The 16,219-nt window shown below is 45.3% G+C and overlaps 1 protein-coding gene across 1 annotated transcript in view; it reads left to right on the top strand.

Moving 5' to 3' along the window:
- AGBL1 (ATP/GTP binding protein like 1) overlaps positions 1–16,219 on the top strand; it is a 582,976-nt gene that overhangs the window by 182,291 nt on the left and 384,466 nt on the right. Inside the window, exons 7-9 of the mRNA XM_032391919.1 lie at positions 7,820–8,028; positions 14,705–14,870; positions 15,771–15,838. Of these exons, the coding sequence (XP_032247810.1) occupies positions 7,820–8,028; positions 14,705–14,870; positions 15,771–15,838 (443 nt within the window). The remainder of the gene's footprint in view (positions 1–7,819; positions 8,029–14,704; positions 14,871–15,770; positions 15,839–16,219) is intronic.

Raw genomic sequence — 16,219 nt, 5'->3', positions numbered from 1 at the left:
TTTCTGCCACCGTAGCTCTGTTTCTTGATTCCTTCCTATCATTCAGGTTCAGCACTGATACCCTCTCCTCAAAGGGTCTTCCCTGACCACCCAATCTAGAGTAGTTGTCCCCCTGGTCACTCTATCATTGCTGTTTGAAAATTATTTTTAAGATTTATTTATTTATTTTAGAGAGAGAGAGAGAGACAGAGAGCGAGCAAGAGCAAGCATGTGAGCTGGGGTTGGGGCAGAGGGAGAGAAAATCTCGAGTAGACTCGACGCTGAGCATGGAGCTTGACATGGGGCTCAATCCCAGGACCCTGAGATCAAGACCTGAGCCAAAGAGTCAGTCGCTTAACTGAACTGAGCCACCCAGGTGCTCCGTCTACCATTACTGTTTTATTAGCACCATAGCACTTGTCACTTTCTGAAATTACCTAATTTTTTCTTTGCGCGTGTGCCTACTTGGTTCTGTGGTTCTCCATGCACCCCGCCCCCCATGGGAAACAAGCCCCTTACCAGCAGAGACATGGTCTGTCTCCTCTCTTGCTGCAGGACCCCTGTGCCTTCAATAGTGCCCGGCCCGTGCTGGCCCCAAGTAGTTGCTAAGTAAGTGTTTGCGGAATGAATTAGTGGTGGTGCCTTGGGTTTTGGGTGAATGAGCATGGTTTTAGTTGATGGTTTATCCCATACCTCACCACCGCAGGATCTGGCTTTCAGGACAGAATACCTCTGCATATTTGCATATGCACAGCAAACCTCTCAAGTGATAACCCCTTGCTGGGAATGAACTCATTTCAGAGAGTTTTCAAAGGAACAATGTTACAAAATTAATCATAGCTCCTCGAATCTAGGATGCTGTTGACTATAAGATGCACCACTTTTTATGTGGTGAAAAAAACGCTGCCAGTTATAACTGAAACACTGCTATTGGTAAGAAGCACTTAATTTTGGAAATGCTAAAACCTGTGAAAAAAACATAAGCCTTAGAACGGAGGGAGTGCAAGATGCCATTGATCCTTCACCTGGGACGCTGAGTACTGAACTGGAGGGGTTTGGTGTCGGGAGTACATACGGGGTGGTGGCCCCTCCTCCTCTGGCATCACAGCCTGATGCCCTTCCTTAGACAGGGTTCCCGCCAAGGGCCGGAGAGGCAGGTCCACAATCCGAGGCTTTCCTCTGAGTGCAGGAATGCCTACGGTTTGGCAATGTCTCTGTGGAGAGGTATTAGAAGGAACTGGTGCTTAAAGCACAAAAGCAGTAGAAGACTCTAGATTTAAAACTGCCGCGAAGGACATTCTCTAACGCTTTCTATTTCTGGGGCTCAGGAGAAGCCTCTTTCCTTTTTTTAAAGGCGGTCAATGGGCAAACAAGCTTTGCTCAAAACTGAAATTTCCTTGACGGTTAAGTTTCCTGATATGCAGCTATTCTACAAAGAGAAAAAAATATATATACCTGTAAATTAATTCAATATCATTATTCTTATTTGGGCTAGTGATAATCGAGTAGAATTTCCAGGATCAATGACATTAAGATTAGTTATGTCTCAGCACATGGATGGCGGCTCCTCCCTCGTGAGGCAGGAGCCGGGGACAGCTGCCTCAGTCTCTCCCGCCCAGCGGCATCGACTCGTGTGCGGGCCTGACTTTGGGGCTGGTCTCACGGAGTCACTGGCTGAGTGACAGGAAAACTCCCAAACATCTCCTCCAGTGACCTGAAAAACTGTGGGCCACTTCCTGGGGGCCTTTAAATCTTGTCAAGTCTCCTAGTGAAAATCAACTCTGTCCCTAATTTCAGGGCACAGGAGGGAACAGAGAAGATGGGGGCGGAGGGCCAGGTGGAGGGGCTGAGCCAAGGTAACATCGGCCGAAAGCCACTCCCCTCAAGCACCTCAGGCTTCAGGTGTTCAAATGGCTTTACCTCAGTAACCTTTTAGAAACCTTCCTCAAGAAGTTGGTTATTCTGGTCATAGGTACAGGGCTTCTTCTGGGCACAAAGAAGTGTAAACTATCATCACTTCATCATCAAAAGCTTTGGGAGTAACAGTCTGGGATGTAAGCTTTGGAGGCAGTTGGAGAGCCCCATTGGAATCGTGGAGAGGTCATTTGTAAGCTCTAAGGGCTTCAGTACGTTGTCTGACTCCTCTTAGTCTCTGCGCCTTCATCTGTAAAAGGAGGAAAATAATGCTTATCTCAAAGCATTTTCATGAGATAAATGAGATAATCATTTAAAATGATTAGCCCAGTACTGAGCACATAGAAAACATTCAGTATATAAATACTCCATAATTGTAACTGGTATTATAATGGCAAAGTAGGCAGGTCATTGTTCATATAATATGATTTATAAGTCTTGGTAAAAGCCTGCTTTGTCCAGAAATATCTCCTAAATTGACTCGCTGAGAAGACCACAAAAGAAATGTGTTGCAAAGGCAAGTGTATTGGTCGTCAGTACCTCGAATTTTAATAATGTCTCCAAAGGTGATGTTCTCAGGTGGTTATTATAGAATGGGAGTGCCGCGTTCAAAGTGGATCTTTCATTGTGGATTCCTGATGGAGATAGGCAGTGTCTGTGATGGAATTGCTCAGGGTTGGGGGAAACAGTGCAGAGAAGGTTTGGAAGCAAACCCTGACGAGTAAATGGGAGTTTGGTCAGCCCAGTTGAGTGGTCTTCTGCTCCGAGAAGGAGCCACTATCCTGGAAAGGACTAGCTGAATTGTCAATAGTTTGTATGAATGGGATTTTCATGAAGTTCCTGAAAGAAGCGATAAGGCTATTTAATTTCCCTGGGCAAGAATTTTTTGAGACGGTAATGTCAGAGTCTGCTGTGTGGCTGAAGATTTTTGTTCTCAAGAGTGATAGGAGCCTGGAATCCTGTGTTTCTTCTTACTCATGTATGCCTTCTCCAAGGCAAGGGTGGGCTAGTAACCTCTTGAACATTATCAATTAAGGGGATCTTAGAACACTAACCAGTCCTCTAGGAAAGTGTTGGTGTAATTGGACCCAGTTGAGGTAACTTTTGCCAGAGAGGGGAACAATAAAGGTCTACAGTATGGGCTTTTCTGTATGGGACACCTGGGGGGTGTGACCCTCAGGGTGTCTGTATCGGAATGTCTAAGGACAGATGGGCAACAGTGTAAAGCTGGTGGGTATTTGGGGTGAGAAGTCATTACATGGAGATTGAAGAAACTTGGATACATTTTACTTTTTTAGGAACTTTTCCGTGGGCAATTGTCACTGGTAAAAGGTACGTGAAGTTTGATGTCATCCTTATGGGGGAGGGGATTATCATTTACTGAGCACATGCTCTGTGCCAGGTGTTATGCTTTGCATTCATTCCCTATAATAGACTTGTGAGGCTGATGTTGTAATTAATCTTTTTTTCATCTTGCTTTAGTCTTTGCAGATGATGGACATCTAGTTCAGGCTGGCTAATCAGCTTAACGAAGGTTACACAGCTAGTAACTGGTAGAGCCCAGATTCACATCAACAGCTATGTGACCCTGGAGCTCCTGTTCTTGGATGAGGCTGCCAAAAAGAATATGTTCACATCCTGAGCCTTTGGCACTCTGTTGTCCGCAACAATAGGGGGGAAGTTGGAATAATAAATGGATTTTGCTTATCATGTTGATGATGACAGTCATAATAGGCAACAGGTATTGAACGCTGATTATGCACCAAGCATTGAGCCATCAACGTTACATGTATTATCTCATTTAATTTTCTCAACAACTTCCTAGGCAGGGATATTATTAGTTTTGTCATTCAGATAAAGACTTAGTGATAGAACCGTGAACTGACATGTCCAAGGCCACACAGCTAGAAAGCGGTGGAGCACCTGGCTGGGTACAAGGAGTCCCAAAAGACAGCTGACAGCAGGCCCAGCCAGGCCGTGCAGGTGTATGCGTGACTACAGGAAAGATGAGTTTAGAGTCTGCACTAATTTGTCCGTCTCGTTTGAGATCCGTGGCTGTTCATTTGTTCGGCTCATTGCTCTGCTGCAGGTGCCCATTCGGTCACTGTGAAGTCATCACTTCACCCTCAACGGGCTGATGAAATCCCCAGATATGGTAAATGAAGAGCAGAGATGAAATTTCCTTTAGTTTTGCCAGAGGAGTGGGGTGCTGGCAGGTGTAATAATCTGGGTCACGGAGCATTTCTCCACCAGCCCGTCATGGGGCTGAATATTCCCCAGGAGAAATTCCATCTTTGAGTCTTGAAGGCGCCTACACTTTCCTCTTTAAAAAAGGCAAACATCTTTATAGAGATGACTGGGATCTCAAATGCCTTCAGGGGGTTAGTAGGCAAGTAATTCACTTTTGAAGGGAAGGGGGTAAGGCTGAAAAAGGTGTGTTGGTTGCTATGGCAAACTGGGGACCATTGGCCCTGCCCACAGGCATTTACAGCATGGCACAACCAACAGTCTATGGACCTCCTGTCAGAAGGTAACATTTTTTTTTACCCCCTCCTGATTAGCAGAGTTCATTGTAGAGTATGTGGGGAATAAGGACTATAGAAAAGCCTAAATCAAATCTAAAAAGTCTAAAGCAAATAGAATCCTCACTCTCTTCCTCCCCCTTAAGTACTTGTGCTATCTTGGCATAGTCCCTTCTAGTTATTTATTATTTTCTTTTTACCTGAGTGTAAAAATCTGCTGCATCAATGGGGTCTGCACTAAAAAAAAAAACGAAAACAAAAACAACATTTGAACCTCAGAGAAGGAATTCCTGGGGTCAAAATAAGGATATCACTAGGTTACATTTCAGACTGATAATTAGCTACAGAGAAGACCTCATTCTGGAGGATATAATCTGGGGACGCAGAGGTAGTAGAATATAAAAGGATGAATTGGAGGGAAGGTCAAGGTTGAATCTGTGGATTTGCCAATGGAAAAGTGACCAGGAATGACCTTCAGCAGGATGGAGAAGGGCACTGAGGGTGCGTTTGAGACAGGGTGGGAGTGTGGAGTGAGATGTTAAACTCAGAACGCCTGTCTGTCCATCCTACCCCCATCCTCCTACTAGTTAAGATAAACCAATCTACTGGGAAATTAAAAAAAAAAAAATTAAGGAGCAGGAATTTTTTTCCAAGAAAACCTTAGGAGGAATCCCTTTATATACAAACAGACTTAAGTGCAGCTGATCTGTTTTGAAGAGGGTCGGGGGACCAGGAGCCCTCTCTTGCTCCAAATCCTGAGCTCACCTGGAACATTTTCTCCTGGCTATCTGGCCACCCTCAGAGAAGTGTTGTTTCCCTCTCACATCGTCTAGAACTCCTGCACATTGCTGATCTCAGTGACCCTCATTTCATTCTTTGGCTCTTCTCCACATTTGCTCTTCCTCAGTTTGCTGAATCTCCTCTTGTCGGTTTTTTTCAGATGCGTATTGACTTTTGCAAAATTCTGCAAGCCATTCTCAGAGAAAGATTGACTGATGTAGGGTCGGCGGGGAAGGAGGTGTAGCCATTTTAGATGTTAGTAAACATGGCAGCTTGTTGAGGATTAACAGGAAATCATGAATAAAATCATTAGGATTTGATAAGGGATTTTTCTGAGACAATTAAAGATTTTTTCCATTATCCGCACCCCCCCACCCCCCAAGAGAGTAGGGGATGAAGGTCATTAAGATAACACGTTATTAGTCTCCTACTCTTAAAATAGATAAAAGACAAAAGTCCTTAACCTTTCCCTGCCCACAGGGACTTTGTGTACTGTTTTTCACATTCTGGCATCTTTCCAGCAGGGGATACTCTAATACCTCCTACTTAATCCCCAATTTTCTTTTAAACATCAGATATTGGATAGGCTGGAACCTCATTTAAGCAGTGAAGAACTCTGGCGCTTTGTGGCTGGGACCAGCCAAGGAGAGAAATATTTTTGATGCAAAAGAATAATTCAGTAAAGGAGGTAATGAAGGAGATTTAAACCTTCCACAAACACATCAGTGGGCAAATAAAGCTCATCACTCTCAGTTTAGGGTCATGGCTGAATGAAATGTTGTAAAACTGAAAAAAAAAAAAAAAACCAACTGTACAAATGGGTCAAAAATCTCAGTGGGGCTCAGCCAAGCCTGACAATTGAGAATTTGACAAACCCGCAGAAAAAAAAATTCCTTTAATATGAGAAAACCCCTCTGGAATAAAGCCCTGAATTTTTATGTTATTTTTTTCACTTATGTGCACTTACATGGTCTTAGGGAAAAATCTGACTTTGAGCTGAAATTTTGCTTCTCCAATTACAGCTCGGGGGATCTCTCTCACATACGCACTCGGCCAGAGGCCTGTATTGTCTCATAAGCCAGAGTGAACGATTTGGGTAATGGAGGAATGCAGTAGTGAGAACAGAGCTGCGAGATTTGGGCATTTGTGCTGCAAGTCAGCTGGTTACAGTCCTGCGGTGCACTTCACTCACAGGAGTTGAAGTGACCAGCCACCTGCTGGAGAGATCTGGGCAGGGACACACTTGTCCACCAAGCCAGTAGCCCAAGCGAGGAGGTTATACTGGAAAGGAGCATGTGTTAAGTGCTGAGAGAGGTATCTTGGACTATTCTTCCCTCTGTGTGTCCTCAAAGAGAATTTAAAGCATATCTTGGGAAAATCAGGGTATCATGCACTTACCCCATAGGATGTGTGTCTCATGGGAGGTCTCCACCAGGATCCTTCAGTTACCAAAGAAAAATTGCGGTACTGAAGATATGAAGGGCACCATGAAAGCCCTCTGTTACGTTTCCCCATCAGATAGAAGAAAACCCCATACCGCATCCCCACTGGGTGGTCTTCCAGCCGCCGTCTGAACATTGTCAGTGTCCGGCTATCCACTTCCACAAGGAATCCATCCTCTTGTTGGGTAGCCTTGACTACGAGGAATTCCTTTCTGGGGCTGAGCCAGACCTTGATTATCCAGAAGCTGGCTTCCATGCGCTCTAGGAAAAACATGCAACACATCTGTGACACGTGACCGTCTTTCAGCCATCATGTCTTGTTCAGTGTCTTCTTCCCAAACGAAGTCTTGTAATTTACTCAACCCAGTGACTATACCCTAAGTCTGCTGAGATTTAGCAAAGAAGAATGGAGATCTGGTAGAAATGTCTCTCTCTCTCTCATTCATTCTTTCAACCTTGCCCCCCAACACTATTATAATTTTTTTCTGAACTTTTTAAGGGTAAGTTACAGACATTCACGTACTCCAGTTGTGAATTCCCTAAACATAAGGATTTTCTCTTACATAAGCACAGTTTACCAAAATTTAATATACATTGATATAATACTACTAGTTAATTTATAGACCTTATTCAGATTTTACTGACTGCCTCACTAATGCCTTTTGTAGCAAAGGACAAAAATTGTTTTCGGCTCAGGATCTAAATTACAATTCTCTATTGTACTTACATGTTATATAAATCCTTTAGCTCCCTCCTTCCCTTCCATTCCCTTCTTTCCCCTCCTCTTCCTCCCCTTCCCCTCCCCTCTTCCTCTCCTCTCTCTTTCCCCTCCTTTTTTTTTTTTTTTTTTTGCCTTACCTTGACATTTTTGAAGAGTATCAATCAGATGATTGGTAGCATGCCCCTCATTTTGGGTTTGCTGATTTTCCTCATGGTTAAATTTGGACTGTGCATTTTGGGCATGGAGACTATAGAAGTGATGCTGTGTCCTTCTCATTTGCAACATACAAGGTGATGTTCACTTTGATCACTTGGTTAAGGTGACGTCTGCCAGTTTTCTCCAATGGAAAGTTGTTGTTAGTCTGTTTATAATAAGTACCTTGAGGGACGTGCACCGGACATCCTCAGGCAGGTGTGGCCGGGAGAGCCCGTGATTGACATCCCTTCTTCCATTGGTTTCAGAGTCTAACAGCCGCAGGGCTGTGAACAGAGGCTACGTCACCAGCTTGCTCTGGCTGCATCAGGACTGGCACCACCAAGACGTCGCCAATACCTACGTGCTGATCCGCCGGGCGCTCCTGCTCAGCCTCAAGCACATTGCCAACCTCCGGTCTGGCAGGGAGGCCTTCCTGGCAGCCCAGGGCATGGAGATCCTCTTCAGCACCACCCAGGTAATTAACCCTGGGGTTACCTCTGCAGCTGGATGACACCTGGGTGGTTCCTGATGAACAGAGCTGTGATATTTCTTGCTGCCTGCTATGAGCAGAGGTTCTGGATTCAAACCCTCATTCGTTTGTTCACTCACGCAGTGATGGGTTCATTCATTCGATTATGTGTTTATTGGCTACACTGTGTGGTGCAGTGGTTAAGAGGGTTCACATCCCAGCCCTAGCACTTACACTTGGGAAACTTTGAGACCCTCTGGGTCTCAAGTTTCTTCTTTTTTGAAAAGAGGGAAATAATAAAACCTAGCTTGTGGCATGGCCTAAATACGTTAATGTAGAGATGTCTCGTATTTAATGGAGTGCTTGCCATGACTTGGCTGCTTTATGAGCGTGAGCAGTTACTGGAATAGTGAGCACTGTGGAATCTGGAGGTGAATACGACAGGCAAGACCCCTGATCTTGTGGGGTAAACATTCTAGCAGGAGAGTCAGACACTAAGGGAGCAAAAAATTCAGCGAGGGAGGTCATTTCATATTGCTCCCTGACATCAATCAAGACGGGCCATCCATGGTGACTCCCACAGGTGGAGGGAGAGCATGTTCTGCTGGGGAGGTTGAGTCTTCTCTGAGCAGGTGACACCTAAGCTGAGACCTGAATTATTGAAAAAGCCGGTCATGCCAAGTTCAAGAGGAACAGCATCCCAGGTCCCCAGGGGGAGCACCTGCAAGGGCTGTTACTTCTCTGTACCCCAGTGGGATATGTAGTTTCCAGTTTCCCGGATTTCAACCCTAACAGCAGAGTCCTTAATTGCACTCGATTAGGACTAATTTAAACACCATAGTGCGAGGCTACATACAGCCACTCTATGGAGGAGGTGAAGGCTTCCCAAATATCTGTCATCTGCTCACTCCCTTTCTCCTGGGGCCACGGCAGCCATGCTTGATGCGCATCACGCTCCCTGCTGTCTTCACAGCTTGTCTTCTCTGCACCGCCTTCCTCAGTCTCCTTGCTCGTCTCGGGACACTGTCCACTTTTTCTATACCTGCGTATATCCGAGGCAATGAAGCAATCAGTGAGCTGCTGTCTTCCAACCCTGGTATCTGTAGACTTTTCCTATTAAAACAGCATCCCCCTCCCCCCTGCATCGGAACAGTAACATCGTACTGGGCTGCAAACAATATCTGATTTTCTGTCTGCTATCACCCGTGGGTTTCTCTCCATCAGCACAGCTTTTGGGGCCTCTCTGTCATGAAAGAGCTGCACTGAACATTCTGTTTCTCTGGGTGACGCAGTGCTTGGAATTTCTCCAAGCGTCACCATACTTTGTAAGCTTGTGTCCCCCCAAATCTCGAGTGAAACACCCCCCCCACTGCTGATGCCTAGCAGCCCCCCATGCCAGCTTGTGAGTTCCAGCCAAATCCTCTGCCCTCTGCCTTCTTTGGCTGTTTCTCTGCTCTGTGTTAGGAAGAATTAAAAGGGCAAAAAAGGAAGAAGACTGTGATCCCAGAAGTACATATCCATGCGAGGGAGAGGGTGGAGAAAGTAGCAAGTGAAGCACAGACTTGAAAGGGCCTGTGAGCCTGGAAGCAGGATATATATAAAATATCTGTCTGTCTATCTATCTCATGTTTAATGTTTCTCCTGGTGCTGTAGACTAATGTCTGTGTCCCCCAAATCCATATGCTGAAACCCTGCTGCCCAAAGTGATGGCATGGGGAGGTGGGGCCTTTGGGAGGGGATTAGGTCATGAGGGTGCAGCCTCTGGGAATGGGATGTGTGCCCTTATTCAGAGAGGCCCCAGAGAGCTCCCTGGTCCTTGCTGCATGTGAGGACATGGCCATCTGTGAACCAGGAGGCAGGTTCTCCCCAGACAGGGAACCTGCTGGTGCCTGAACCTAGACCTCCAGCCTCCAGAAGTGTGAGAAACAAATGTGTGTTGTTTATCAGCCCCTGGGTCTGCGGTGTCCGTCTGGAGCCACCTGAGTGGCCTGAGACAGCCGCACTCTGCCCTGCGGGCCTCGCTCTTCGGCTGATCTTAATCTGTCATGTTAATGACATAATAATATCCTGGAGACCATAACTGCAAGTCCAACAGTTTTGAGTGAGTTCTGAGTCTTTCTAGGGAATTGTCACAGCCAAGAGTGGCGCGAGGAACCTCCCCGTAGGGGTCTCCTGGGGCTGCCATAACAAAGCACCACAAACCGCAGAGATTCATTCTCTCCCAGTCCTGGGGGTCAGAAGTCCCAAATCAAGGTGGCGGCAGGGCTGGTGACCCTTGGCCTGTCGAAGCATGCCCTCATCTCTGCCTCCGTCTTTGTAGGATGTTCTCCCTGTGTGCATGTCTGTGTCCAGATGTCCCTTTTTACAAGGACACCAGTCATATGGGACTAGGACCCACCCTAATGGCCTCCTTTTAATTTTTTTCCTTTCATCTTTTTTTTTTAATTCTTTATTTCGATTCCAATTAGTTAACATACAGTATAATATTGGTTTCAGGTGTACAATATAGTGATTCCACACTTCATGCGTCACCTGGTGCTCATCACGTGTGCACTCCTTAATCCCCATCACCTGTTTCCCCATGCCCCACCCACGTCCCCTCTGGTGACCCGCAGTGTGTTCTCTACAGTTAGGAGTCTGGTTCTGCAAAGAGGATTTTATTTTATTTTATTTCATTTTATTTTATTTTATTATTTTATTTATTTTAAAAGATTTTACAAAAAAAAGATTTTACTTATTTAGAGAGCGTGTGAGAGAGCACACGCGTGTGTGCTCACATGGGAGTGGGAGGGAGGAGCAGAGAGAGAGGGAGGGAGAGGATCTTCAGCAGACTCCACCCTGAGCGTGGCGTCCAACGTGGAGCTCAACCCAGGGGCTCGATCTTACGAGCCTGAGATAATGACCTGAGCTGAAATCAAGAGTCAGACACTTAACCGACTGAGCCACCCCTGTGCCCCTGCAAGCAGGATTTTAAAAGCAGTTTCTCAGCAAGTCAGTGAAGACCTCAGCTGTTCAGTAAATGAATTCACAGCGCGCTCCCAGCCTCCAGTTTCTGCTGGGAGTGGACAGGATGTGAGTAGAGGCCGGACTGGCCCTGTGTGCCAGGCTGCTCTAGCCTGTGGGGCCTCCAGCAACTGGGCTGTAGCTCTACTGGTTTGAGCTGCCCATCAGCCCTCCCCCTCTTCTGCCAGAGAAGGCACTGCAGTCCTTGGATGGCCAACACGGGAACCTGGGATCTAGTGATGTCATTTTGCTGGCTGTTTGCAAATTATAATGATGATGATGCAGGTGATGCCCATAACAGTGAAAGATGAGGAAGGAACAGAATCAGGAGGAGAGGAGGAGAGGGAAGGAGAGGGGGAAGGAGAAAGGGGAGGAAAAAGAGGAGGGAAGAACTTTCTAGACCAGGAAAAGAAATTCAGATTTTATTTCTGTCAGGTTTGAAGCAGGGGAGAGACCTGATATGATGTATGCTTTTTGTTTTTTTAATTGTGATAAAATTTATACAATGTAAAAGTTGGCCATTCTGGCCATCTTACAGTGTACAGTTTGGTCGTATTAAGTGCATCCACAGTGTTGTATAACCGATCTCTAGAATTCTTTCCATCTTGCAAAACCGAAACTCTATACCCATTAAACTGATTTATGACCTTAAAGGACCATTCTGGCTGCCATTTGACAGGAGGGCATCCGAGGGCACAAGAGGAAGGAGGGAGAGGTTGGGGGAAGGAGGGGGTTAGCCCATGGGAGCTCGGGCAGAGACACGGACGGCTTTGGCTAGTTGGGAGGAGAACTGGAACTTACATCCAGGATTCCTGGACTTTTCCACTAAAGTGTCTCATTTTCTTATCATGAAGGTTATTACTAGGGCTCTGTGCTGAGTAACAGTGGCCTTCTGGGATCTCCTTTTGGATCCTTAGGAGATTTTATGAGCTTCACGATGCCTGCTGACATCCCGCTAGTGAACACTGCCTGAGTGTGTAGTATTGTGCAGGCGCTTCGCCTATTGTAACTCTGATTCACACACATCCTTATGAGAGAGGTTCTGTTACTATGTCCGCTTTCTAGATGAGGAAACCATAGCACAGAGAGGTGTAGCAACTTGCCAGGGTTATGCCGTTAGTGATCATCAGCCTGGGATTTGAATTCGGGTGGTTTTGCTCCAGGATCTGAGCTGAGTGCTGTACCGTAGCCCCCCCACCGCCCTCCAGGGGGGTACCTTCCAAGACCCCCAGCGGATGCCTGAAACTGCGGAGAGTACCAAACCCATATCCGCTCTGTTTTTTTCCTATGCAATCATGCCCATGATAAAATTTAATTTATAAATTAGGCACAGCAAGAGATTACCAGCAACAACAATTATAAAATAGAACAATTATAACAATATGCTATTATAAAAATTATGGGAATGTGGTCCCTCCCTCTCGAAATATCTTATTGTGCTGTCCTCACCCTTCTTGTGATGATATGAGATTGATAAACAGCCTACGTGATGAGAGGAAGTGAGGCATTGGGACGTAGGATTAGGCTATCGACCTTCTGACGGTACTGCGGAAGGAGCATCATCTGCTTCCAGACTGTTATTGACCGTGGGCACCTGAAATCTGGGAAAAGCAAACCCGCGGATAAGGAGGAGCTACTTTCCTCTCGCTTGCCCGTGTCTCACAGAAGTAGTGTATTTATTATTCTAAAGCTAATTCAAAGACGTTAAATGTGAATTGAATATGTTAAGCACTGTCATATTTCATCATCTTTTCCAAGTAGCAGGTGTATTATTGGAAGTGATGGGGAAAGTGAGCCAGAAATTTTCACCTTTGCCCCCAATTCTGAGACAGTTGTTCACAGGGATACTATTTCTTGGGGTCTTGTCATCTTTGATGCGCAGCATAAGTGCTAATCCTGTGATAGCAGGAGGCTGAGATTGAGGCCCCTTTAAATTTTGCATCCGGAGTGCCTCCCACGCTCCACCTCCCGGCCTGCCACAGTACCTGTCTACACTAGGGAAACCTTGGCAGATGCCTTTGGAAGCAAGGATCATTCTAAAATTCATAAATGTTTTCCATGGACTGTGTCTACTACACTGTTTCCTACCAACCTGATTTAGGCAGTAATTCACTATAACCCTAATGCCTTGGTTTCTGTTGATTTTAATATCCTGTCTATCCCCCAGATTCACGGTGTGGCCCAACCTATCAGGGCAGGTGAGCTTCGCTCCATCCTTCCTCTGACTTTTCACCTGCACCATCCCATGCAAAATAAAACACAGGATTATTGTCACATTCATCAATAACAATACCAGTGACAATCACAGACACAACTGGCTTCCAAAATGCTTGGTAATTTTGAGAGTCCCCTGGTTTGTCCTTGGCTCTGTGCCTCCTGAGAATGAAGCTCAGAGCCTGACCTGTGATGAGCCGTCTACCCTCCCTCTCTCCCTCCCTCCCCCATGCTTAGTTCTTGCTTTTTCCAGTACTGATACTTTTCACTAAGCACTAAAAATCATTTGACCAGTCTCAGGGATGAGGTAGCCTTGACTGATTCATTTTCCATGGAGGATGTTTCCTGCTGTGGGTTCAGGACACCTGATGGAGGTACCATTTGAGCACACCGAAGGGGAAATAGCATTTTTGATTGTGTTAAAACATTCCTGGTTTGAACGTTGAGCTTACTGTTTTTTTTTTTTTTTTTTTTTTTTTTTTTTTTTAATCATTTGGATAGTTTGAATTCATGGCTAAAAGTTTGTTAAATTTTTTCTCCATGTTTTTTTATGTGAAGCTGCCTATAATGTGGGCCTGGAGATACCACGGCCTAGTGTCATCACAGTCCCTCTGCCCTGTGGCAGGTGCTCAGCATCCTCCATGGAACCCCTTAGGAATATCAGATTGGAAGCTCACACTTGTCAACTTTCTGTACGTAGTCAGTAGACAAAGCATTTACTAAGAGTCTGAAGAAAATGGCCTGTTTTTTTGCCAAAGAGTTACCGACTTACTACCAACACTCTCTCTTAATTTGGTAAACTTGTTTTTGCATTTTTCAAAGTGTCTGAAAAGAAGGGTCTTGTCAGTTTGCATCAGGATCAAAATGTTACATCTGCAAACCCAATTTTCCTTTGCTTTGGGTAGGTGCCAAGAGGGATCAACGCTGTGGGCTCTGAGAACAGGCATGCTATTTAATTTAGGTACTTGGGATTCACTTAGTCTTTTTTTTTTCTGATTTCATATTTTATCTTTTTTCCTTTATGGTTTTCTATTCAGATACTGGCTGAAAGAGAAAAGTAAGGCTTCCATCAATTCGGCTACTCATTCTCTAATTTAGGCAATAATTCACAATGACACTTGGATGGCAGAAGGAAGATGCTCCCCTCCTCTTCCCCTGGCACTCCTGGACAATGTCTTCCCTTAGCCACAGTGTCCCCTGAAAGACTTTTAAGTCTCTCTACAGACTAAATTCCTTCCAATCACATATGAGCTGTGAAAAAGAAATAAAAATAAAAATACAGATTATGCCCTGGGCCAAAGCCGATTCTACATTAGACACAATTCTCCATTAGAATGTTCCAAGTAGACATTCTCCATTAAGGATGTTTACTGTCCATGGGTGTAATTCATTCACCTGAACTACTGATCTAACAAGGGCACCTGTGTGAGGTGTCAGCCTCTGACGGGGTCTTCTCTTTGTTCAGAACTGCCTGGACGACAAAATCTTGGAGCCTGTCATCTCCATCGTGATTCAGATCCTTAGACAGTGTTACCCAAAGAGCCCGCTTCCCCTGGTCACACCCAGCAGCGCTTATGCCTTCCCGGTCCCTGGGAGCATCCCCTCCGAACCTCCATGTGTTCTAACCGAAGGTAAAGTCAGTGGGTAATGATGAGCTGTACGGTGAGTTGTGCATGTTGGCGGTATTTCCGAGGGATGTGGATGAAAGTAGAATCAATGCTCTTACAGGCTCACCGTAAATATCCAAGAAGCTAATTAGAAAAATGTATGGAAAAGCAAGCTTTTCATAGACAGAATGGACAGATACTAAGCTCACTTATTTTGTTCTTAATTATTAACTGTTGCCATTTTGCCCGGTGGTTGTTGAATGCCCGTATAGTCATCTCGGCTAATTTAAAAAAAAACATATTTGCAGTCCCATGATTGAGGCTCTACTGTACTGACTAGCTCTGGAATTAATTTGCCTTAAGGAAGAACTTGAAATAAAACTTGGGCTATTTACAACCCATGCTAGTGACATTAAATGCATGAAAGTAGGATTATTCAATCTCTGTGAAGATTTTGGTGTTGAAAGATTCTAGTGCCTTTCAACCCTGCCCTCCTTCCATGGAACAGATTTTCCATCAGCATCAGCTTGCCATAGTGGTACTGGATGCTTTCTGTGGTCCCTTCTTACCAAAATTAGGGAGTCAGTCAAGGTGCTGAGTTATAGTGAATTTTGCCTGTACGTGATCTCTAAACTTTGGCAATGTTGTTTGCATAAATAGTTGTGAATTGGGCGGGGCAACCCAGAATGGTATTCATATGTCATTTTATTCTGCACTCATTTTGCATTCGACGTGGGGCAATTTAGACTTCATGATATAGTGCTCCCCATGCCTCTGTGTATGTGATTTGTATCAGAGTGTGTTGGGATATGGTGCACTTGATAATGAGCCACTTACTCAGTCGTATTAGCCACTGTGTGGTGAGAATCCAAATCCAAGGCGCAGGGGAAGCCTAATCCATTTTATTTCTTTTTCTCCACGCAGAGGATTTTGAAGATGATGCCGATGAGGAAGTGGATAAAGATTCAGACTCTGAAGATATGAAAGAGCAAGTAGGTACACCAGCCCTCTCTTCCAGTGGTCTCCACATTGGCATCTCCCAGAGGGAAATACCGCTGTGTCCAGCTAAACACACGTTTGTACTTGCACACCAGTGCCTGGCCCACAGCGGTGCTCAGTAAATGACCAGCTACGATTGCTGATTTCCCTCCTGGTAGGTCCCAAACAACATCTCATTGTAAAGTCAGAGGTCGTCCATTACCAAGGCACTCACATTCTGTCAGGATGAGCTTTTTGATAGACCCTTCAGGTTGGTGTATGTCATTAGTGCGAATGACATTCAGGCAAAGAGACCATGGAAGCATTTCCTAGGGAACTTTTTCTGGTAGATCTCACCTGTCTCCACAAGTCACTCTCCTTGTCTACCCACTCTG

This window comes from Phoca vitulina, unplaced genomic scaffold (assembly GCF_004348235.1).
Source record: "Phoca vitulina isolate PV1807 unplaced genomic scaffold, GSC_HSeal_1.0 scaffold65, whole genome shotgun sequence".
In the NCBI taxonomy this organism is placed as follows: Eukaryota; Metazoa; Chordata; class Mammalia; order Carnivora; family Phocidae; genus Phoca; species Phoca vitulina.
This window is presented reverse-complemented; position numbering and strand designations above follow the sequence as displayed.